This window comes from Arachis hypogaea, chromosome 1 (genome assembly GCF_003086295.3).
Source record: "Arachis hypogaea cultivar Tifrunner chromosome 1, arahy.Tifrunner.gnm2.J5K5, whole genome shotgun sequence".
Classification (NCBI taxonomy): domain Eukaryota; kingdom Viridiplantae; phylum Streptophyta; class Magnoliopsida; order Fabales; family Fabaceae; genus Arachis; species Arachis hypogaea.
The window spans coordinates 100,377,456-100,403,483 of record NC_092036.1 but is presented as its reverse complement, the minus strand read 5'-3'; the positions used below and the strand labels follow the sequence as shown (position 1 = coordinate 100,403,483).

Sequence of the window (26,028 nt, the reverse complement as noted above, 5' to 3'; positions counted from 1 at the left end):
ATTTAATGGTGAGAGAGAGAAACTTGATTATTCTTTTGAATTGATTTAATTTTAGTGGATATTTATGTTTTGAAAATTTAATTTTAATCACAAATGGAAACATAATTAATTTTATTCTTTCACATATATAAATACTTCAACCATGTTAAAAATATACTAAAATCAGTTACCAAAATTATTCATTAGTATAAAATATATTTTAAAATATAAATATACATTAAAAATAAATTGAATAACACATGTATTTATACATAAATATATTAGTGGTTGACTAATTTTGATATACAAATAGTAATTTCGTAAATAATCTATTCTATGTATTATCTATTACATTTATTATCTATTATATCTATTATATTATATAAAAAATAAATTTTTAAATATTTCTGTGAGTATTTACTGATTTATTTCTTTTAACTCATTAAATATAATTTTTTAGAATGAATTAATTATATCAACTACTAATTGATTTGATTAGTTATTTAAATATTACATAATTTATTATAATTTATATCAATCAATTATTTGTAACAAATAAAATAAATTAAATTAATTATAACAAATAATTGATTTAATTAATGTATATATCACACTAAATCATAAATCAATTAAAAAATTATAATCAATTATGAAAAAGTATAAATAGACAATGAAAATATTAAATAATGTGTGTAACACTCTACTATACTAAATCTTATGCTTAAGTCATAAGACTGAGATAGTAAGGTGTTACGACCTCTAAAAATAGGATTATATATATAATAATAGGAAAAGAGATACTTAACTAGGAGTTGAAAAATGGGTAAAATAAAATCGCAAAATAAAAAGTACAACGCTCGGGAAATCGAATTACTTGTGTGCTAAGAAACCTAATAGGAAATGAAAAATATAAACAAGAGAGTAAAGGAAAGCCAATGAAACATCATAGCTAGCTCCCAACTCAGCCTGCGAAGCCAAGGCTGGCCGGAGAATATATATATATATATATATACATACATATACAGATATCCCAAAATACCCAAAATACTGAAGTAAAGTCCTAACTCTCCTGTAACCTCTATGAGGAACAAAATAACAAGTTTCTTGGAGAGCAAGCTAAGTAACTAAGTACATAAATACATAAACTGATAAACCAAAACATCCCAGGGACTACTCCGCTTGAAGATCCAGACGCTTAGCGAGGAGCCTCTCGACTTGCATCTGAAAAATAGCAACACAGTATGGAATGAGAACCGGAGGTTCTCAGCATGGTAAAAGTGCCACGCGCATAATAAATAAGGTCCTGAGAATGTCATAGGCAATCCTAGAACTTTGTTATTCAATTATCCAACTTAATTACTAAACAGAAGCTATAACAGGGGTAGGTATTCTAAATCTACTTAACTTACTCAATTTCAATCCTAATCTAACACCAAACCATTTCTCCTTTTCCTCCATCCCTCCATCATCCACAATGCAACAGAAACAAGCAATCAAACAAGTTCACCCACAAGTAATGAGCAGATAGTACAAATAACAAGTATAGCAGGTAGCAGGTGTTATAAATCAATTAGGCAATCCCAATTAAGGCATATCAAACAAAGCACGCATATGCATATGATGAATGTCTATCCTACCGACCGTGAGCTCACGTGTCAGTTATTTTGCCAGAATCCGACAAATCTGGTAGCTAACCCAAACATCGGTCTCTAGGTTGCGCATCTCCACGAGGATCATAAACGAAGGAGAGTGCCTTTCCACATCGAAGGAGTGTGCCTTTCCACCTTCTCCTGGAGGATATACGAAGGAGAGTGCCTTTCCACATCGAAGGAGTGTGCCTTTCCACCTTCCCTACATCTGCATCACGACAAGAAAGAGAACTTCCGTCCTCAACTTGCCATATCGACCATTTCGGCCACACACAGTCATTCCCAAATCTCATCATCTATCATCATCATTTCCTTACATTCGTTCTTTATAGCCATAACATGTATTCATTTAGCTTTCACATCTTTCTTTTATAATTCATCACGTTTACCCTTTCTGGGTCCCGACCAAACCATTTATCAAACTCTTCTCAACCTCTTTAATATCGAATAATTTTAAAATCAACCCAACTCTAACATTAAATCAATCACATAGCACGAATATTAATCTTTGACTTCTCGGACTCATGACTATCACTAAGACATCCTCGACACTCTATTTTCTTTTCTGTTTTTAATATAACAAATGAACTCGGAATTGGGAAAACTTTATGTCCAGACGTTCATCTCGGAGTAAAATTTTTAACAAATCAAATATCATAATTTTCTGACTTCTCTAGCCTCAGAAATAAAGAAAAAACCATGACTACTCTGCAGTGCGTAAAACCAGAAAAATAACAGCAGCATGTGATATTCAAAATTTAATATAAAATCCAAGTTAAATCCAATGACTTTAAAAATTAATGTAGTTTAACTTCACTCATTTAGATTTTTTTCTCAATTGGTTCTGAGTTAATACTATTTTTAATGAAGAAGTTACATTACCTGGAAGTTAAGTAAAAATGAGTCAAAATCTGTTTTAGAAACCAACAAGTTTAATATATTTCAATTTGAATAACTTTTATTATAAAACTCCAATTAAGCTAAATTTTGGTTTGAGAACTCCTAACTCATGCAGAAACGAGTGTTTCTTAGTTGCAACCCAATTGCTATTCAATTCTAAGAGTTACAAGCATTGGAAGTTGATGTATAGTTTGCTGAAATCTGTTTCTTTTCAGCTTTGACTATCAATATTCAAAAATTCACAACTCCCAATCCTTAACTCTTAAAATTTTAAAGTTTTAGAGCAATAAAGAAAGTTAATCAAATTTTATAACAAAATTAGTTTCGCTCCAAAACTCAACTCGTAGAAGTCGCAGCAAGACAAACAAGTTGCTGTTCTGTCTGACCTTTTCTGCTGCAAGACAGATTTAACAACCTAACTTTAAAAATTTGTCATAAATTGTATATTTAACAAAAAGGTCCCAAATTTTCCAGTTTAGTTCTTTATATTCCCAAGTTTAGCCCAAACTTAGTCTTATGCAATTCTGATCATTACATAATTAGTTACAGCATCTGCAATACCACCACAACACAACTCTACATCCTTAGTAACAAACACCAATCCTAATCCATCATAAATAAATATAAGAGCATACCATTAATAACTTCCACACTCATAATTCCAATATATATCCACCAACAAATCTATTCCAACAATATTACAAAGCTAACCATTAAATACAACGAACAATTCAACTTATCCTATGGTTCCTCTAACCTAAGTTTTCACAACACCGTAAATATTAAACGTGCGAAACTTAAACCATACCTTGGCCGATCACTTAGTTCACCAAAGGCAGCCTCACAACTCAAAATTACATCCCCTCTAAGTTCAATCAAACAGCCCTAAAACAAGTTTTGGTCACCAACAAACCTCCAAGTAATCCCAATTCAATTCCAATGCATGAACACCCACTTAACCTACACCTATATATATATATATATATTCCAATTCAGTTTTCCATTACAAATACAAGATTGAGCTAGGGTTAGGGTGTTCTTACCATACCCATATGCTCAATAACTTGAGCACATAAGTTCCGGAAGCTAACTTGAACCTAGAACACAAAAATTGGACATATTTACTATAGGTTTTCAAGTTTACCAAAGAAAGAGGGATAGAGATTCTGAACCAAATAGGAGGTTTACCATGAAATTGTTCGGATAAAAAGATAGAGCTCGACGCACTGAACGCGTGGCCACGAATGGTGCGGCGATCGGAGCCCGGATGGAGGAGTTATGGTAGTGAGAAGGAAAGGAGAGGGTTAGGGAAGCTCCCTTCTCCTCCCAATCTGTTTGCAATGATGGTGATAAATGATGAAGAAGAAGCTGCTGCTTCTTTTTAAGTATGGATCCGGTTGGACCTACGGGTCCAGTTTGGGTTTCGGTTCGACCTTTTCGGTTTAATTTTTGGCCAAAATTTTGAAATTGGTATCAAAATTTTCGTTTTGACGAGCTCTATCCTATTTTGATATTAGTTTTATATTTTTAATTCTCCTAATTAAAATTTAAATTATTGACTAATTATTTACCGATTTTAGCGGGGTTTACAATGTGAACAATGGATACGTCGAATATTCAATTGAATAGGTATGCAGATGATTATGTATTTATGTTCATCTATCTACTTAATATACTAAAACTGGGTTTTCTCCCGACTAATGAGAGTGAGGTGTCGATTCCTCGTGAATCCATTTTCCTGCCAAAATAAATGCACTATTTTCTCTTCTAATTTTATTTTATAAAAATATATTTATTATAATTATACTATAATTAGCATTTAAGTAATAATGCATAATTATACTAATTTATGAAATATCTTTATTATAGTTATATAAAATCAATATTTAATACATTATTAAACTACTTATCAATTATCAATCAAAAATATTTTTAATAATAATAATAATAATAATAATAATAATAATAATAATATGATAATTATATGATAATGGCACCGATTATTAATAACCAATTTATATTTCTCTAAATAAATTTATTTTAAAAAGATATCTTTATTATAATTATATTACAACATTACAATCAATATTTAATAAGTAATGCATAATTATACTAATTTAAGAAAATATCTTTATTATCTATCTATTCTATTTATTCTATTATATAAAAGTCAGATTTTGGCACTTAATGATGGAACTGATATGGCATGCTCTTGAGGTGTTTTCTAATTTATTTAATTTAATTCGTTAAAGCAAATCAATTATTGTAAGATCCAAGACTTTTGAAAAGTCCTATTTTAAATTAATCTCAAGTTACATATTTATTTATAGTTTTAATTTCAGAATTTATTTTTAGTAAAAATAATTAAAGGCATTTAATTGGATTTGAAATAAATTAAGATTTTTATTTAAACTTTATACTTATGGATTATTTTCCTATTTATGATTAAAGTTCTAGAAATTCGAAAAATAATGAGGTTTGGCAATTTAAATTAGAATTTTGTCAAATTTTATAATCATTGAATTATTTTCTATATTTAAATTATAAAAATTGGTAGTGATGAAATAATAAAAATTTTATATGATTTGATTTTAGATAATTTAATTTATATCATTTAATACTTTAAGTTAAAGGTAAAAAAATAAATAAATAATTATATTACCATAAATTTTCAATTAGAATAATTTATTGAAAATCAATTAGTATTTTTATACCACAAATAATATTTTAAAATAATTTTAGAGATTTAATTAGATTTCAAAATTTATACTCTATACCCCAATTTTATTAAAATTACTATACTATAATTAAATCCAAAATCTTAATTCTATATACAAACCCTAATTCCAATTAAATTACAATTTTTCCCTTATTCCTAAGGAAACATTAGCCGCCATACCTCCCCCTCACCAACACATACAGCATCCGAACCCCCCTTTTTGCCAACCAAAATACACAACCTATCAGGAAAAGAAAGAAAGAAGGAAAGAAAGAAGGGAAGAGGGGAAAGGGACCGCCGAGGAGAAGGAGAGGAAGAGGAAGGAAGCTGTCCGTGCCCTGCCACCGCATCAGTTCCTCGCCGCCGTGCTGCTTCGCCGTCCATGAGGAGTTGCCGTCGCTGCCGATCCGCCACAAGCCGCCATCGCTAGTCAACGACGAAGAGAGAGAGAGCCGCGAGAAGGAGTGGGTCGCAACACCCAGTCGCCGTCGTCGTCCTCCCCGCACCGCCGCCGAGCCCGCTGAGCAGGAGCCCATCGCCGCCGTTCGCGCCTCTATCGCCGTCCGAGAAGATTCCATGTCCGTTGCCGTCGAGCTCATTAGTGAGAGAAAGAGAGTTGCAGGTGAGAGGAAAAAGTGTTGCGCCACTGTTCCTTACTGTTCAGCCACCGCCACGCCTTGTCGTCACTGGAGTTGCCACCGCCGCTTCTCACCGCCGAGGGGAAGCCTTGTCTACGTTGCTGCGTCAGTCGCCGGTGAGTTGTGCACCGCCACCAGAATCGAAGACAGCGCCAGCCTTGTTTTGATTTCAATTCTCCTATTCTTGAAACTGTAACGCTTTAAACCTTGCTCTGTTTTTATCTTGTTCCTCTGTTCCTTCCTGGCTTAATTATAGAATTATGGATTACTGTTTTAGTCGTTGCTAGTTTACCATTCAAAAAAAGGCGTAACTGATGCTGAGATCATTGTTGTTCTTGTTCCGAGAGAACTGATGTCACCGTTGTTGCTGTTGGTTCTGAATCCTGTTACATTGATTCTGGTTTGCCCTTCTCCTTGGTTCTGACCTATTTCGCACGTTCTATTTTGTCACTTTTAATTGCCATGTTCTTGTTTTAATTCAATTCCGGTCTTTGAATTGTTTTGAATCTTCCAGAGCTATGTTTGCTTTTGATTCTTATCCAATTCGAATCCTTGTTTTGCTGCAACCATCGTCACTGCCATAAGAGATTGACAATGCTGTTGCTTCGGTTGCGTGTTTACTGCTGCCATAAAAATTAAAAGAGAAGGGAGTTACCACGTTTAGTCTATGTGAATTCAACTAATCGAGGTAGGGTTTTCTTAAAATTCATTTTATCTTATAGAGTTGTTATAAATAGATATTAATGTAAGAAACATATGTCTGTGATTATGATTGTCTGCTAGACTGTATGACTGATTTGCTTGATTGCCTGAATAGTTTGTGATTGCTGAAAAGAGATTAGTTTGAAAGATTATTTAGTAGATTATTATGAAAAATGGTTTTCTTGGTTTTGAAGCTATTCTTATAATATAAACAAATCGGCTTTGGAAATGATTTGGAACACGAAACTGAATTAATTTGAAAACAGTTTAATTTTGAGTTAGTCTGATTTTGTAAATGATTTTGTAAATGGTCTGGTATTTGAGCTAGTTTGATTGTTAAAAAAAAAGGATTTATTATTGTCACTGATTCGTCTTGAAAACAGTTTGACATTAGAACTGATTGAATTTTGGAAGTGAATGAGATTTGGAAAAAGTTTGTGAAATGTTTGGATGGGACCCGAAAAGGGTGGCAGAATCCGAGTTTTAGAGGAGATGCTGCCAAAATTTTGTAAAATCAAAGGTTTCATTGGAAGTGGTTATTTTAAAAGGTTTTTAAGTGTTATATGATTTAAAATTACCTCATTTATCAAAGGAAGAGTTATGTTTTGGATTGGGAATTGTTAGTGAATGAAATGAAAAGGATGATGGAGAATTTTCTTGGAAATATGGTTTTTGAATGAATTTGGAAATGAGATTTGGATTGATGAATGATAATGATGTTGAGAATGATGAGAATGTTGAGATATGGATTGAGAATGTTTAAATATGATCTTTGAATTATTCATTTGGCTTATGAATTTGAATTATCTGAGATACAAGGTTCCCTGAATAAAGTACCATGGCTTGCCACCAAGTGTACCGGGTTGAAAACTCGATACTCTGTTGACCCTACGACGTAAGTGTGACCGGACACTATATAAATTCCCGGGAATGTTACCCCCATTGAGCAATATTAATTATTTGAGAAAAAACTATGCATAGACTCTTGGGGATACACGTCGGGGGACAGTCTAAGGACAATTCAGACTTGTCGGATTGGCTGGATAACCGACAGATGAGCCTCATCAGCCATAGGACAGGCATGCATCATATGCATCTGTATGTTTTGCTTGGGTTTGTACCTGTTTTGGTTTGCCTAATTGCTAAACTGTTCTTAACTGCTACTTGAACTATTTGCTGTAACTGCTGCCTACTTGTGCTTTTTTTGTCTGTCTTGCCTGTGTTTGCCTTGGTGTGCCACATCTGAGAATGAACTTTGATGCTGAATTAATGATTGTGTTGTTTGATTGCGTGGTTGGTTTTTGATTGAGATTTTCTTATAAGAAAGGAAAGGTTTCGAATTTCTGAAAGACCAAATATGGTTTCTTTGAAAAGGTTGTGAGCGATTACCTATTGGTTTTTAAAGGATTCATAAGGCAATGATAATCACTGAGCTTGAAAATAGTTTGCTTATTAGATATCTTTTATGACAATTTTGAAACTCCGTGGTGAGACTGTGTGGTTAGGTTCTCACCCCCTACAGCTTTACCTTTTCAGGAACCGGATGAAGAAGCATTAAGAAGAATTGTACTGTGTTTGGTTTATATGTTGTTGTATTAATTAGTTTATTTTCTTCCCTCGTCTTTGTTATTACAAATTTGTAAGAGGGATAGGAATTGTATGTTTTATTTGTATATACTATTATGAGTTAGTATATAAAGAGTCTTGTATATGAATCTATGTTTGCTTGTATTTTTCTTAAGATTAGGTATTAATTTCCGGTTTTCAAAGAAATCAGCGATACAGTGTCGAGTCACAGGCTCCTATTTTAGTATTTAGTATGTAAAGTAGTTGTAATACTTCTTGCTATCAGAGTAGCGCAGCCGGAAGCGTGACTTTTGATAGTGAGGGTGTTACAATTATAATTAATTGATTATATCAATTAATTAATTTGATTAGACATTTAAATCTCATCATTTATTATAATTTATATGAATTGATTAATTATATCAATTAATTAATTTGGTTAATTATATTAATTATTTGATTTGATTGGAGTAAATATCAAATTATTTAATAATTAATTTAATTAGTTTATTTCTCTCAATACCATCTATTTATACAAGATCAAATATTTTTTACTCATTCGCTCTCTTTTCTCTCTCTCTCCCTCCCTCCCTCCTTTCCCCCTCTTTCGTATTTAAGGTATAATTTTTATAATTTCTTTAATTTTTGTTTCTTTTATCTTTATTTATACATTTTATTTTTTATTTTTTTAAAATTTTTGTTTATTTTAATTGATTATTATTAGGCGCATACTTTTTTTTTTAGCTTCTAATAACAAAAAAGATGTGTCATCTTTTTACGTTATTTTTAAATAATCTTATTATAATTTTATTTTGTAATATTCTATTTTATCATGTGTGCTTCAATTTATATATATATTGCCCTTTTTTTGTGATTCACAATTAATATATACATTGTTTGTGTATGTAGTTTATATATATATATATATATATATATATATATATATATATATATATATATATATATATATATTATGTTGTCTTTTTTTTTTGTGATTCATAATTAATATATACATTGTTTGTGTATGTAGTTTATATGTTAATGTTTTTATTGATTCTCTTTACTATTTTTGTTGTGTGTCTCTTTGTCGCTCTTTATTTTAGTTATATTCATTGATTTCTCTATATTAATGCTCTTTTTATTTGAAATATCATGACAATTTAGAGTATATGTTGTGACACATGTGATATTCGTTAATTTGGTGTATCTTTTTAGATGGTTTATGTTATAATGTGTTTAAGGAATTGCCTTAAAATTATAATATGATATATAAATTTATGATATGATTTATAGTATGCTAAAATATTAGGATATTATCATATAGATATTTTTTTATTTGTCCATTAGATTCAACTATATAGGATCTTGAAAATTATGCAATTATGTAATTAGTTATTTTTTCATATAATTATTGTATTGATTATTTACATTAGTGAGACTATTTTCATTATTAATATTTATAAATTGAATTGAAAGAATATAGTTTATGATATTTAATTTTTACTATTTATTAAAAAAATCAGAATTACTTAACGATATTTATTTTTTAAATTTACTATGTATGCAATTTATTCTTTTTTTTTCTGACAAAATTTTACTCATGATGGTAATTATTCTAATGGTGTAAATGCAAAAAATTATATTTTTATTTTTTAATATAATCGATATATTATTAATTAATAATGAATAGTAATTAACCCTTCATATTTTTAATCAAAGTATTTTGACGATAATTTCTATTTACAGATATTAATGGGTGATTGTTTCTTTAAAAATAAAATGCATTATGATTTTAAGTTATTTCATAATTAACAATAATACTTGATTATTTCTTTAAAAATAAATTTTATTATGATAAATTTCATTATAATTAATGTTCATAATATTAAATTATTCTAAATTTTTTATTTTCTATCGTTAGTAGTTAATCCCAAATTAAAAAATTATGTTAAATTGTTGAATTTGTTTAAGCTACGTATACATTTATGTGGGACAAAATACATCTTATATTACTATAATGATTAATATAATTATTCTATTTTGTTGTAGGGGTTAAGTGTAAATATTTTTTTTTTTGAATATTTTGTTGTAGGAGTTGAGTGTTACTGTTTTGTTTATTAATGTTTCAAATTTTCTGTAATATTTTTATAAAATTTAATTAATAGATTTTTTTTGTAATGTTTTTTTTCATTTTTTTAATAAGAACATATCTTGATTTTTTTTAAAAAATATATATATAATCGTGTAAATATCAATTTATTTATTAATATTAAAAAAATATATAAATAGTATAAAATGATATTTTTTAGTAGAAAGAAATAATAAATATTATTAATTAAGTTTTACATAATAAAAAATTATGAATAATTTTTTAAATAATAATAAAAAATTACTATTTTTATATATTACAAAATTTATAAAAAAATTATAATAAATTAACTCTCAATAAATTATATATTAACTTTGTAAAAAATAAATAAATTATATATTAGATATTGTTTACGTGCTAATATATATATATATATATATATATATATATATATATATATATATATATATATATATATATTATCAATTATTAAATTATAATTAAGTTTTAATCTAATTTTTTATAATTAAAAATTAAATAATTAAAATAATTATTAAATACTAAACATTTTACACCAAAATAATTTTTTTGTTATTAAAATTAAAAAAAATAAGTTGTTAATTAATTCTAAATTTAAATTTAAATTTAAATAAAAATATAAAATATTATTTTAAATTTTATCTTCCTAATCAGACTTAATTTCAAAATAAAAATTATTTTGTACATCATTGGATAATATAATTATTTGTTTCTTTAACGGTAATTATTACTAGATAAAATAGTGTAAAAAATCGAAAACAAAAATGTATTTACCAATTGGAAGGATCATAATTCATTTTTCAATAGAATAATATATTGAATAACAAAGTTGTTATAATTTTTCTTCACACAAATTAATACTTAACGATGGTATTGAGGTAATGTTATAAAGGAATATTAATCAATCTAATAGCTTTTATAATGGAATAAATTTTTAAGTTTGAACACTTGAAAATTATCTCATATATAAAATATGAAATTTTAACAAGTAATAACAATAATTATATTATTTTGATTTTAAGAATGAATATGATACCAAGAAACAAAATTATTTCATATAAATTTTAATAAAGATAAATCTCTATAAGTATTGCTATCAATGAGAAACTGCTTTTAAGATAAATACTATTTTTTTATGGTATTTTTCAATTGTAGGCCGATGACTAATCTACCACGGATTGAAACTTCATTCATTAAGAAATTTGTTATTAGTCAATGAATTGCTAGGCTCACAATGTGGGATTCAAGTCTTTAATACTTACTTAAATAGATGAGTGAGATAATTACTTAATCAATCCAAATTGATTAAGATAATACTAATTATTTTTAATATTTTTAACAGTGAAAATTGTTAAACTTAGATTTTAATTATAACTTTGTAAAATATTTATAGAAGTAAGTATTATATATATTTTCGTTTAATTTTCTTAATAAAAAAATCTCATATTTTTATGTATTATCCCGTGCAGGTAGGGGCGGAGCTTAGTTCACACAAGGGGGACTATGGCCCCCCTAAGCTTTTATTAAAAAAAATTAGTAATACTTCTTCAAAAAATAAAAAATAGTTCAGTTGACTCAAATATTTTACTATGACTTAAAATATCAAAGTTTAATCTTCATCTCTTGTTTTTATTACACAATAGTTTTTAATTTTAAACATTCAAAACATGTTGGATTTGGACTGAACTGAGTGTATTCGCATTTCGTAGCTCTTTATTCAATAAACAACACTCATTTTACCTTTAAGTTCAAATATAAAAAATTATATGTTTTTATTTATATAATTTAATATTATTTTATATTTTACTGTTTATTTAATTTTATTTTTATTAGAATATTCAATAAGTATTGATATTATTGTATTTGTATAAATTAAAAAAAATCAATAAATATTATAAATTTTAATATTTGTCTTTTTAACTTCTTTTTTACATATTTTACAGGATATATATATTCAAATTTTTATATAAAATAATCATAAAAAATCAAAGAATTTATGCATTTTTTTAAGAGGAAGGCTAATATTCAAGAAGGAGAACATATAACTTTTACAATATTAACACTTGTAGATAGTTCTTCTATTTTAATGAATCACGAAGAAAGTGAGATACAACCTTCAAAAGTTTAAAGAGAGTTGTATCTGATGAGTTTGACATTAATTCTTTGGAACGAGACCCTGAAAAACGGCTTCAAATTTGGCAATATCACCCAAATAAGAGAGATGAGGTTAGACGAACTTATCTTAAATAGAGTCCATATTAAAAACATATTGACAATCATCTTCTATCTGTCCTCTCAAAATTTTGTTTCAAGTGCTGCCACTGCGTGCAGGGGCAACTAAATAATCTTTTAATCAAATCTAACTAATAAGTCAATATGTGCTTGCTTTTTCTTTTTCGTGCCCGCATTTTTCTCTTTTTACTTGTACTCCTGCTATTTTTTCTTCTTCTCCTTCTTTTTTCTCCTCTTCCTTTTTTGCTATTGTAGTCGTCACCACCAGAGATAGAGCTAGAATAGTTTTTTGAAAGAGACCAATATAAAAAAAATATAACTTGAGAATAGAAGAAAAAATAAAATCAGGAGAACCAACATGTTACGTGGGTAACATGAGGTAGGTAGAGTGGGCTTGGAGGAAAGGCCCAAGCGTCAATGGAAGGGGATCTCCGGCTTGGTGTGCGCCTGGGAGCCTCCGTCCGAGTTGCGTGTTTGGAGAATGGGGGGTGGTACCTCCAAAGACACTCTGATGCCTAAGTCAGTAAACGGGGTAAGCAGGCTTTAGAATATTGGAACTTAGCTTGATCTGAGTGTGTTAGTGTATTTATAGTGGTGATCTAATAACCACCGTTGGAGTAGTTCCAGTTCTGAAGGTAGATAACCCTCCCTTTATCTTAGGGTTGTTGGGATATTTCTTCTGGAAGTGGATTGAGAGATTTTAGGGGCAGTTACTTATTTGAATAAGTGTTATCTGCTAGTTCATGTCGAGCCCGACCTCTTTGGGGAGGAGCCTATGTCGAGCCCGACCTCTTTCGATGAGGTCGGGTGGGAGGTGAAGGCCTATCTTTGGGTTGTGTCTTTTTGGCTTATTTGGACCTGGACCATAGTGTTGGGACAGGGTATGAACAGTGCCCCTACTCGAGTCCGATCTCTTTGCTTATGAGTTGGATTCGAGTACTAATTGAACTCAGGTTTGTTCAAGTCGGAAACCGACGTGATTTTTTGTTTAAAATCAACGTGATTCTAGGTTTCTCAACCGTCGTGTCTAATCAAATGTCGCATCATTTTGGGGTTTCGTATTTACACGTGGGGGCAGTTACATTGGTAACAGTGCATTTCTTTAATGATCGTGTCATTTTACTATTGTGCCCCTGGCATGTTATAAATAATTTTCCCTCTCTTTTCTCTATTTTCTTTCACCTTTGAAGTTTCTTGCCTGCACTTCTCGTTCTTTCTTATTCAAAAGAAATCCATTTAGTCTTCCTTCTTGGGGTTCTTCGTTGTTGTTGCAACTACTTCTCCTTAAGTCTACAGAGAAAGGTTAGCCTTTTCTTTATCTTCTTCTATCATTTGTTTGGTGCTTTATCTTTGTGATTTTGTGTGTTTTTATTGTTCCCTCATTTGCAATGTGTGGTGTTAGTATCTTCGTAAGTTTATTTGTCGGTTAGGGTGATTCTTTTCCTTATTTTGCTTTTTGGAGAAAGGTTGTCTTATCTTTGGGATCCCCGTTGTCGATGGTTTTTATTTTTCTTTGTAGGTTTTATTACTTTTATACCTACTTCTTAATTGTTGGAAAACAATGTCTTCCCATATCCCTGATTCCCTTTCGAGGTGGGTAGACGATTCGGTACTGGATGAGAAGCCTTTATTAGACACTGATTTTCTTACTGAACTTCGTACTCACCATAGGATTTGTAGTTTGGAGGATGATGAGGCTAAGTATGAGTTGGTAGTCCTGGGTCCTGAAGACTAGGTTTGTTGCGGGAGGGTTGCTGATTCTGACTCTTACTTTTTATTTATGTACGACTGCCTCTTTACCTGCCTGGGGGTTTCTTTTCTCTTTCTCTGATCTTGAAATGGAGGTTTTGGGCCACTGCCGAGTTGCTCCTACCCAACTCCACCCCAACTCTTGGGGTTTTATGAAAATCTACCAATTTGTTAGCCGAGAGCTGGACTTTCCGACTTCTTTAAAGATTTTTTTCTATCTCTTCCATCTGACAAAGCCGTTTAGCGCTCTAAATAATAAGCAGCAGTGGGTGTCCTTTCGGGCTATTCAGGGACGGAATGTTTTTTCAATCTTTGATGAATCCTTCCACAATTTTAAAAACTTTTTCTTCAAAGTTCAAGTTGTAGAGGGCCACCATCCCTTTTTCCTTGATGAGGACGGTTATCCTCGATTTCCTTTATACTAGTTGGAGGCCTCCCCTGTTGAGAAGTATGGCCTGGAGGATTTGGACGAGGTTGAAGAGGCCATTGTGGGATTTTTTCGAGAGGCTTGGGGGAGGGCTCCCAATATAGATACGAAGAAATTTCTCCTTGGTTCTCCGAGTTTTGTTCATTCCCAGCTAGGTAGTTTTGTTTTCTTTTTGTAGTTGTTTACTTGGTGAATTCCGACTTGTTGTGTTTTCCGATTTGTTAGCTAATTGTTTTTTGTTTTGTCTCTCCCTTTCAGAAATGGTGAAGAGTAGATCCAATGCTTCCTACCAAAAAAGTCCAGGATGCCAAGAGAAGGGCTCGTGCCCGAGCTTATGCAGCTAAAGTCGGAACCGCTGGCATTCCTCCTCCTCCTCCCCATGACCCGGGAACCTCCTCTAGCCCTATTTTGGTAACCTCCACCTCTGCTTCTCCTCTTCCTCATCCTATCCCCCAGTCCGACCTCCTTCCGAAAAGACCTGAGAAAAAGAAATGCAAGACCTTGGAAATTGGCCCTTCTCCTTCTTGAGAGGCCAACTTCGATGGTCCCAAGTTCGTCCGGAAGCACATCTTTCCTCATAGCCAGATTGCTATGGATGATGCTTCCCTTCGAAATCATCTTCAAATTTTGGTTCGGAGGAGGGGGTGTTCGGTCTGCTGGAATCTGCACTGCTCTTCTTGATATTTTGGACAAAACTCCTTTGAGTTCTTTGGGCTCCTCCCAAAAACTTGTAGAGGAGCTTCAGGGGAGGATTGTGCTTTATCAAGAAGAGGAGAAGCAGCTTCAGAGGGAGGTTGCCTGGCTGAAGGATGAGCTGGCCCGGCTTCAGGAGAGGGAGAAGAAGTTAATGGGTCAGTGTGCCATGGCGGAGGGTCTGAAGGAGAAGGCGGAGCAAAATTACGTCAGGGTCTTCTTTGAAAATATTGATATTCAAAGGCAGTTGGAGTCTAATCGGGAAGCCTATCAGGAGCTGGAGGACTCAATTTTGGAGAGTTCGGAGGAGGCTTGGAGGGTGTTTAAGGAGTAAGTCAGAGTTATCGCTCCTAACTTGGACCTTTCTCCTCTCCATCCCGACAAGATCATTGTTAATGGAGTTATTGTCTCCCCTTCTCGTCCCAAAATAGACTCCAAGCTGAAGACTCGTGGGCAAAGAATTGTTGAGTCTCCTCCTCGTAAGGAGCAGCAGGAAGGATTCCTGCCGAGTTCTTCAGAAGCTCCGACTTTCGCTGCCAAAGAGACCGCTCCGACCCCTCCTGTTGCAGATCATGAGCTCCCTTCCTCTTAGTGATTCCAATCCTCCTTCCAATTGATTTTAGCTACTTGGGGCCCGGCTTGTGGGCCCCTTTTGAATAAGGGCTTTTTACGAAATATTTCGCTCGTGTATGCTTGCATTTATTTTTATGCTTTTTTGTGAAAAAACCCTTTGATTTTGTGCAAAAGTCTTTTTGTTAGGTGGGCTGTCTTTGTCTAAGTTATTGTAAGAACTTTTTTCAAAGACTTGAGAAAGCTTCTACCTTTAGGGGTTTTCATATCTATTTTGTATCTTTAGGGGTTTTCCTATCTCTTTTGTATTTCTTATGCCTTCAATTTTCGCTTATTGAATTGTTTTCGTAACTTAGGTTATTCTTGCGATGCATTTTGATTTTCTCGGGTTCTCTGACTAGTTAGTCGTTTAAGTGGTTGAGATCCCGAGTTATCATGATCGTCTTTGTAACCTCTTTACACCAACTTGTACCTCGTCGTTTTATCCTACCTACTACTTAAGTCAGTCATGAAATTTTCACGCTTTTTCGAGCTTAAATCGGTGCGTTTCGTAGAATAATGATGATAACAATTGAATTATAAAGAGATAGACCAAAAATCATTATTGATTTGATGGAGGTAACTTTTTATAAAAGTTTAATTTAGCTACTAATGGATTTTAGGACTATTAACCCTTAGTCTCCACTTTGATGCCTCGTTAAAACCCCCTTCAGGAAAATCATTTTTTTTGGGAAAAAACCATAAAGTCGGAAAAAAAAAGTGCATCAGGGAGTGGAGTTTGCTTCTAGCTATAATACCTCCTCATGTTGCAAGCATGCCATGATCTTGGGTGCTCGGCACCACTCAAGTCGGTTAACTTGTAATATCCCTTTCCGAGGACCTCGCTTATCTTATATGGCCTTTTCCAATTAACAACAAGTTTTTCTTTACCTGACTTGTTGACGCCGATGTCATTCTTGATCAGGACCAAGTCGTCTGAAGTGAAGTTTCTTCGAATGACTTTCTTGTTGTATCTATTGGTCATCTTTTGCTTCAGCGCTGCTTCCCTATCTGGGCTTGCTCTCGGACTTCAAGGAGTAGCTCAAGTTCTTCTTTGTGGGCCTGAATGTTTCCAACCTCATCGTAGAATCTCACCCTTGGACTTTGCTCATTGATTTTTACTGGTATCATGGCTTCTATGCCATAAGTAAGTCGGAAGGGTGTTTCTCCTGTGGCAGACTAAGGTGTAGTCCGATATGTCCATAATACTTGAGAGAGTTCTTCTGCCCAGCTCCCTTTCCATCTTACAACCTTTTCTTCAATCCAACCAATATAACTTTGTTGGATGCCTCAGCTTGCCCATTGGCTTGTGGGTGCTCAACTGAGATGAACTGATGCTTGATTTTCATGCTAACTACCAAGTTTCTGAAAGTAGAGTCAGTGAACTGGGTTCTATTATTAGTGGTGATGGAATGGGAAATTCCATATCTTGTAATGATATTCTTCTAGAGGAACTTTTGACTTCTCTGAGCTGTGATAGTGGCCAAAGGTTTTGCTTCAATCCACTTCGTAAAGTAGTCCACTCTCACTATTGGGTACTTCACTTGTCCAGGCGCTTGGGGGAAGGGCCCGAGTAGGTCCAGCCCCCATTTTGTAAAAGGCCATGGAGAAGTTATGTTGATGAGTTCCTCAGGGAAAGTGACGTGGAAGTTAGCATGCATTTTGCATGGTTGACACTTCTTTACAAACTCGGTGGCATCCTTCTGCAAGGTCGGCCAGTAGAACCCAGCTCGGATGACTTTCCTAGCCAAAGACCTAGCTTCGAGATAGTTCCCGCAGATACCATTGTGCACCTCCTCTAAGACTTCTGGCGTCCTTGAGGTCGGGACGCACTTCAATAATGGTGTGGATATTTCTCTTTTATAGAGGAAATTTTTTACCAAGGTGTAGTTCTGTACTTCCCTTCGAATTTTCTTGGTCTCTTTTTCCTCTTCGGGTAGGATGTCAAATTTTATGTATTCGATAAAAGGGGTCATCTAACCGAGTTCCAATCCGGATACCTCCAGGACGTCTCATTTAGCCTCTATTTTTGTGACAGATGGTTCTTGGAGAGTTTTTTGGATCAAGCTTCTATTTTTCCCCTGGCTTGGTACTTGCTAATTTGGAGAGGGCGTCTGCTCTGTTGTTGAGGTCCCGAGAATTCAAACTTCAGGGAGACTTCTATTTGGGTTCCCTCTTGGTTGACTAGTATTATGCCTGCACCGCTTTTAATCTTATTGGAAGAACCATCCACATACAATTCCCATGTGGTGGAGGTCTCCTGTTGATCTCCTGCATACTCTACCATGAAGTCGGTGAGGCATTGGGCTTTAATTGATGTCCGAGTTTCATACCTTAGGTCAAACTTGGATAGTTCTATAGCCCATTGAACCATTCTGACCGCAATGTTTGTTTTTTGAAGAATTTGCTTCATGGGCTGGTTCATTCGAACTCTTATTGTATGAGCTTGAAAATAAGGTCGTAGCCTCCGAGATGCCACTATTAAGGAAAACACAAACTTCTCAAGTTTTTGGTACCTTACTTCGGGGCCTTGTAGAACTTTGTTGGTGAAATACATTGGATGCTGCCCAACCTCATCTTTTTGTATTAGTGCTGATGCCACAACTTTGTCGACTACAGACAGATACAGGATGAGCTCTTTCGCGACTTTAGGTCGGGTTAGAATTCGAGGTTGGCTTAAAAATCTTTTGAACTCCTGAAAGGCTTCTTCGCATTCAGGAGTCCATTCGAATTGGCATCCTTTTCTTGGTAGAGAAAAAAGTGGTAAGGATCTCAATGCTGATCCTGCCAAGAACCTAGAGAGAGCTGCAAGTCGGCCATTCAGATGTTGACCTCCCTTAAACAAGTCGGGCTTTTCATTTCCAAGACTGCTCTACACTTATCAGGGTTGGCTTCAATTCCCCTTTGTGTTAGCATAAATCATAAAAATTTTCTAGCCTCCATCGTGAAGGTGCACTTTACGGGATTCAATCTCATCATGTGCGTCCTTATGGTGTTGAAGACTTGCGAGAGGTCGGTCAAGAGGTTCGTCTCATCCTTGGTTTTTATCAGCATGTCGTCCACATACACTTCCATTAAACTCCCAAGGTGAGGTGTAAACACCTTATTCATCAGCCTTTTATATGTGGCTTCTGCATTCATTAACCCAAAAGGCATAACCACATAGCAATAATTTGCTCTAGGCGTGATGAAAGATGTTTTTTCTTGATCCAGCTTGTACATCGAAATTTGGTTATATCCCGAGTACGCATCCATGAATGACAAGTATTGGTACCCCGAGCTGGAGTCTACTAGGGTATCAATATTTGGAAGTGGATATGGGTCTTTTGGACACGCCTTGTTCAAGTCGGTGTAGTCAATGCACATCTTCCACTTGCCATTCTGTTTCTTGACTAGCACCACATTTGCTAGCCAAGCCTGATATTTGACCTCTTTGACGAAGCCATCTTCTAGGAGAGCTTGTATTTGCTCTTCGACCACTTGAGCTCGTTCGGGACCGAGCTTTCGTCTTCTCTGCTGAATAGGTCATGATCCAGGGTATATTGACAGCTTGTACGCCATGAGCTCGGGATCTATCCCGGACATGTCGGAAGCTTTTCAGGAAAAGAGGTCAGAATTCTCTTGGAAGAGCCTTATTAACTTTTGCTTCACGTCTTCTTTCAAGTTGGCTCCTATGTTGGTATTTGAAGCGTGAGCATCTTTCCTATCTTTTCCTAGTGAATTTGCATCTAATTTGTTGAGTTTAATAAAGAATTAATTATCTTTTAGCCAATATGAATGCTACTTTAAGTCTTTTGCAATTTTATTTATTTTAGGTAGCATTCGGCTGGATTTGATAGAGTTTCTGCAGCACAAGAACAAAAAGAGATGGCAGCAAGGAGCGACACGTACGTGTCCACGTGATTTTGAGCTTTTCATGGCGACGCGTGCACGTGATTGACGCGTACGTGTGATTTGAAGAATTGCATAGCGACGCGTCCGCGTGACCGACGCGTCCGCGTGATTTGCGAAAAAGACCATCGACGCGTGACATGCGCCACGTGCAGAAACCGCTGGGGTGATTTCTGGGCCCCATTTTAGCACCCAAGTTAGGCGCGGATCCAGTGAAGTCAAGTGGCCCCCACGTTACAAGACGCAGAGTAGTTACTTAATTCTGATTTAAATTCAAATTTTATTTTAAAATAGAAAAAGATATTATCTTAATTTTAGATATTAGATTTTAAATTAATTAGGATTAGTTATAAAAAGAGGAGACTTCTCTTCTATTAGAGACATTCCAGAAGGGGGATTCCATTAGGGAATTCTATTCCAAATTTACATTCTATATTCCATAACATTCTACTCTGAATAATGAGCAACTAATCCTCCATTGTTAATGTTAGGAGCTCTGTCTATTTGTATGGATTGATTTTATTGCTTTTTCTATTTTAATTTATGCATGAATTTATAATTTAAGAATTGTTTTCGCTCTTTATTTTATGAATTTGGGTGGAACGGAAGTATGACCCACTTTCTATTTGAGTTCTTGTATAACTTGGAAAAGCTCTATACTTGAACAACAACTTGAAAACAAATTCTCCTAAATTTTAATTATCTGAATTTAACAGGATACGTGACATATAATCCTTTTATTTCTTGGGTAATTAGAGTTTTTGTGGCATATAAACTAGAAATTGATTATCACCCTCTAATTGGAATTAATTGACCAAAGAATTGGTAGTTAATGAATTTTAGAGGAGACTAGGAAGGTCTAAGGAATTAGGGTCTAGTCACATACAGTTTGCCATAAATTAAATCCTACATAATTAAAATAGTTAGTAAGAAAAGTAAATCAGAAAAAACAGATAACTCTGAAGCATTAACTGTTTCTCCAATATTTTATTTTCAACTTATTTACTTGCGTGCCTGCCTTATGATATTTTCAAATTTAAACCTTTTGAATATCTCCAAACCCTTTTCTGCTTGCCTAACTAAGTCAATTAATCAATCATTGTTGCTTGATCCATCAATTCTCGTGGGATCGACCCTTACTCACCTAAGGTATTACTTGGTACGACCCGGTACACTTGCCGGTTAGTTTGTGGGTTATAAAATACCACATCAAGTTTTTGGCGCCGTTGCCGGGGATTGACTGTGATTAACAACTATCAGTTGTTTGATTGCTTAGATTAGGTGTTTTATTTTTAATTTTATTAAAATCTATTTTTAAAAATTTTTCGAAAATATATATATATATATATATTGATTTATTTTATTTAAAAAAATTTTTCTCTCTTGATTTTTGAAATTAAGTTTGGTGTCCCGTAGTAATTTTTCTAAAATATATATATATTTTAAAAAATTCTAGTATCTTTCTTTGTTTAATTTTTGAAATTTATAGTTCACTTCTTTCCATTTAATTTCGAATTTTTATTTATTTTTATTAATCTTTATTTTATTCCTTTTAAAAAAAATTTGTTCTGTCTTCTTTGCTTTCCTGTTTACCACATGGTGCATTTAATTATGTTTGGTGTTTTGTGCTAAGAAAAAATAATGGCGAGAGATCACATGGGTTACTACTCACACCCGAGTAGTGATTCATATTATGGTGGATGGATGAGCTATCCAAATTTTAGTTGGCAAGGTCAAAACCAAAGAGACTTCAATGCTCCATGTTCCAACTATCAAGAGCCACCACCTCCATATTCATATCAAGAACCACCATCTCATTATTCATATCAAGAACCATAATCTTTCTATCCGTATCAAGAACCATCATCTTTCTACCCATACCAAGAGCCACCATCTCCCTATTCATATCAAGAATCATCATCTCCTTATTCATATCAAGAGCCACAATCTCCTTATTCATCTCAAATACCATCAGATCTTGAGCTCCTCATGAAAGAATTCTTACATGATATAAAGACGAGTGTCAAAAATGTAGAGAATTATGTGCAGACGATGATCAAGAGCTAGGAAGGGGAACAAACAAATTTCTTTCCAAGAGATACAATGCAAGATCCTATGGAAGAAAGTGAGTAAACCAATCAAAGAAGTTTATACTCCAGTGAATTAGAAAACTTTCCACCCTCACATATGAAAGAAGAGGAAGATGCACAACCTCCCATGCCCTTGGTAAGCAATGAAGAAGAGATTGAATTAGAAGAAAGCTACCAAGATGAAGAGGTTGAAATTGAGGAAGCTTGCAAAGAGGTAGAAGAATTCAAAGAAGAACACAAGGGAGTGGAAATTGCAAGACTTCTTCCAAAGCCATCACCATCCAATACAACATTCAAGTGGGTAAAATTCCTATCCTTAACCTGTACTTTCCTACTTGAATATGGGCTACTAGAGACAGATGGTCAACTTAGAGCTCTTTGTGGCAGAAAGAGTAAAAGGAAGATGGTTAGTGGTAAGAGTCGTCAAGCAATGTTCAATATGGTTGTATGCTCCAAATTGAAGTGCAACGATTGGTGTAAAGCTCAATTGAATGGATCTAGAAGGTTGTTTGGATGTCTCTGTAAGAATTCAGACTACTTGCCACCCGGTGGGAACAATGGTGATCCACAAGAAGACAGATGTAAGAGCAAGGTTTGGGACCCTAGGATTCATTCCCACAATCAACACTCTTGGGGGTCTTGTCACTTGCTTCAACTTGCTCAAAGGTTTTAGGTGCCTAGTTTGGGATCCTGGTAGCCATTGGAATTACAAATATTGGTGGAGATTCCTGGATCAATACAAGCACAAGCCACCATGACAAGGGGCTCACCACATGTCTAACTTAAGGACTTTAACTAAAAGTGCTTGGTGGGAGACAACCCATAGTGGTATGATCGTTCCTTTTCATTCTTAGTTATTTTTCGTAGTAGTAGTTTTCTTACTTATTTGATTTTATTGAGTTCTTACTAATTTTCTGATCGTGCAGCTATTTTAGAATAGGAACCGGATATATATGAAAAAAAAAGAGAGAGAGAAGAGCACCTGACGCGCAAGCGTCGCTGACGCGTACGTATCAGATGGGTGTGCATGAAAAATAAATTTGAACAGAGAGTGGCGCGGGAGTGGCGCCAGAATGATGCCTTTTGCACAAACAAGCCCACGCGTGCGCGTCATTGGTGATTTTGGCACTCCACGCGTGCGACGTGTACGCGTGACTTTGAAAAATGGCGTAATATGTGTTTGGTCAGAGATATGTGCTGGCTTGGGCCTGGAAGTGTGCTAGAAGCACAAAGCTTGTTCACGCGTACGCGTCCCTGACGCGTGCGCGTGCATAACGCGAACGTGTCGTATGCCAATATTGGTTCCCTAGCCTCGCGAACAGAGAGTTGTGCATGCGCGTGGCTGGCTTCGCGCGAATCGTACAAAACCCATAGCACACAGACGCGTATCTGACGCTAACGCGTCATTAAGAAAATTCGCGACCCAGCACGCGTACGCGTCGCCTTCGCCGCACAACTACACTTGTTCGCCGCACAGTTTTCACTTTTCTTTCTCTCTCTCCCAATCCTGATTCTCTCTTGTTTCTTTTTTATATTCTTCTTTCCTCTCACTATTTGTTTTTTTTTTCAGTTCTTCTTTGCTTGAGGACAAGCAAACCTTTAAGTTTGGTGTTGACGCTTCGCTTAAGGGTTTTCTGTTTAATTTTATGGCACTAAGGGAGGTGAATCATCTTCACAAAGGAGCACAACCTGAAGAATAAAACGACCACTTGGATAACTAAGGTGGTTGACTTCCTTTCATTTCTTTTATTCCTTCCCGCTTTTACTATGTTATGTTCCGATTTTCTGCTATTTTGCTTTGTTTGCTGCATGATCCTTTATTAATTAGAATCTTAGGACTAGTTTAGCTTTTTTCTTAATTGCTTTAATTCTGAAAAGATGTCTCGTGTATTACTCACTGAGCTTGAATTCAAATAAAAAATACAGAAGTGATGTATTGCATGAGAAATTGAGTTAATTTTAAAAGTAGTCTTATTTACTTAAATGTGGTGGTATTTTCTGTAATTCTGAATGCATGACATGAACAGTGCATATTTTTTATAGTGAAGTTTATGAATGTTAAAATTGTTGGCTCTTGAAAAAATGATGAAAAAAAAGAGAAATGTTATTGATAATCTGAAAAATCATAAAATTGATTCTTGAAGTAAGAAAAAGCAGTGAAAAATACGAAGCTTGCAAAAAAATAAAAAATTAAAAAAAAGGAAAAAGAAGCAAGCAGAAAAAGCCAATAACCCTTTAAACTAAAAGGCAAAGGGTAAAAAGGATCCAAGACTTTGAGCATTAATGGATAGGAGGGCCCAAATGATTAAAATCTTGGCCTAAGCGGCTAAATCAAGTTGTCCCTAACCATGTGCTTGTGGCATGAAAGTGTCAAGTGAAAAGCTTGAGACTGAGTGGTTAAAGTCGTGATCCAAAGGAAAAAAAGTGTGCTTAAGAACTCTGGGCACCTCTAACTGGAGACTCTAGCAAAGCTGAGTCACAATCTGAAAAGGTTCACCCAGTTATGTGTCTGTGGCATTTATGTATCTGGTGGTAATACTGAAAAAACAAAATGCTTAGGGTCACGGCCAAGACTCATAAAGTAGCTGTGTTCAAGAATTAACATACGGAACTAGGAGAATCAATAACACTATCTGAATTCTGAGTTCCTATGGATTCCAATCATTCTGAACTTCAAAGGATAAAGTGAAATGGCAAAACTATTCAGGATTGCAGTTGTAAACCTCACTACAAGAAGAGACATGAGCTTAATCAAACTCTCATTCTCATGCAAATTCACATCCTAAGCTTATATTAGTTTTGGTTGCTTGAGGACAAGCAACAGTTTAAGTTTGGTGTTGTGATGCGTGAGCATCTTTCCTATCTTTTCCTAGTGAATTTGCATCTAATTTGTTGAGTTTAATAAAGAATTAATTAACTTTTAGCCAATATGGATGCTACTTTGAGTCTTTTGTAATTTTATTTATTTTAGGTAGCATTCGGCTGGATTTGATGGAGTTTCTGCAGCACAAGAATAAAAGGAGATGGCAGCAAGGAGCGACGCGTACCCGTGATTTGGAGCTTTCCATGGCGATGCATGCGCGTGACTGACGCGTGCGCGTGATTGACGTGACGCGTGATTTGAAGAATTGCACAGCGACGCGTCTGCGTGACTGACGTGTCCGCGTGACTTGCGAAAAAGACCATCGACGCGTACGCGTGATTGACACGTACCCGTGACATGCGCCACGTGCAGAAAACGCAGAAACTGCTGGGGTGATTTCTGGGCCCCATTTTAGCACCCAAGTTAGGCCCGGATCCAGTGAAGCCAAGTGGTCCCCATGTTACAAGACGCGGAGTAGTTACTTAATTCTGATTTAAATTCAAATTTTATTTTAAAATAAGAAAAGATATTATCTTAATTTTAGATATTAGATTTTAAATTAATTAGTATTAGTTATAAAAAGGGGAGACTTCTCTTCTATTAGAGACATTCCAGAAGGGGGATTCCATTAGGGAATTCTATTCCAAATTTACATGACGTATTCCATAACATTCTACTCTGAATAATGAGCAACCAATCCTCCATTGTTAAGGTTAGGAGTTCTGTCTATTTGTATAGATTGATTTTATTGCCTTTTCTATTTTAATTTATGCATAGATTTATAATTTAAGAATTATTTTCGCTCTTTATTTTATGAATTTGGGTGGAACGGAAGTATGACTATCTTTCTATTTGAGTTCTTGTATAACTTGGAAAAGCTCTATACTTGAACAACAGCTTGAAAACAAATTCTCCTAAATTTTAATTATCTGAATTTAACAGAATACGTGACATATAATCCTTTTATTTCTTGATTAATTAGAGTTTTTGTGGCATATAAACTAGAAATTGATTATCACCCTCTAATTGGAATTAATTGACCAAAGAATTGGTAGTTAATGAATTTTAGAGGAGACTAGGAAGGTCTAAGGAATTAGGGTCTAGTCACATACAGTTTGCCATAAATTAAATCCTACATAATTAAAATAGTTAGTAAGAAAAGTAAATCAGAAAAAACAGATAACTCTGAAGCA

General features: G+C 34.1%; 1 protein-coding gene and 1 long non-coding RNA gene across 2 annotated transcripts; one reads left to right on the top strand and one right to left on the bottom strand.

The window, feature by feature from the left end:
- Positions 1 to 901: 901 nt before the first annotated feature.
- On the bottom strand, positions 902 to 3,886 carry LOC112756998 (uncharacterized). Its single transcript, XR_011864596.1, has 4 exons — positions 3,717 to 3,886; positions 3,572 to 3,625; positions 3,337 to 3,494; positions 902 to 1,200 (listed from the first exon to the last, which is right to left on the bottom strand). It is a non-coding gene; the product is annotated as an uncharacterized lncRNA (long non-coding RNA).
- A 242-nt stretch (positions 3,887 to 4,128) lies between these two features.
- On the top strand, positions 4,129 to 8,304 carry LOC112703047 (uncharacterized). The gene is made up of 5 exons (XM_072232763.1): positions 4,129 to 4,173; positions 5,419 to 6,077; positions 6,163 to 6,285; positions 6,400 to 6,573; positions 8,124 to 8,304. Exons 1-3 carry the CDS (start codon positions 4,129 to 4,131, stop codon positions 6,170 to 6,172), a joined length of 714 nt encoding a protein of 237 aa, XP_072088864.1. The 3' UTR covers positions 6,173 to 6,285; positions 6,400 to 6,573; positions 8,124 to 8,304.
- Positions 8,305 to 26,028: the final 17,724 nt, after the last annotated feature.

Excerpts from the sequence above, each read along its gene's own strand:
- LOC112703047 (XM_072232763.1), top strand. The coding sequence starts at position 4,129 with ATGGATACGTCGAATATTCAATTGAATAGGTATGCAGATGATTAT. Across the intron at positions 4,174-5,418 it reads ATAGGTATGCAGATGATTAT|CCGCCATACCTCCCCCTCAC; the intron begins GTATTTATGTTC and ends AGGAAACATTAG.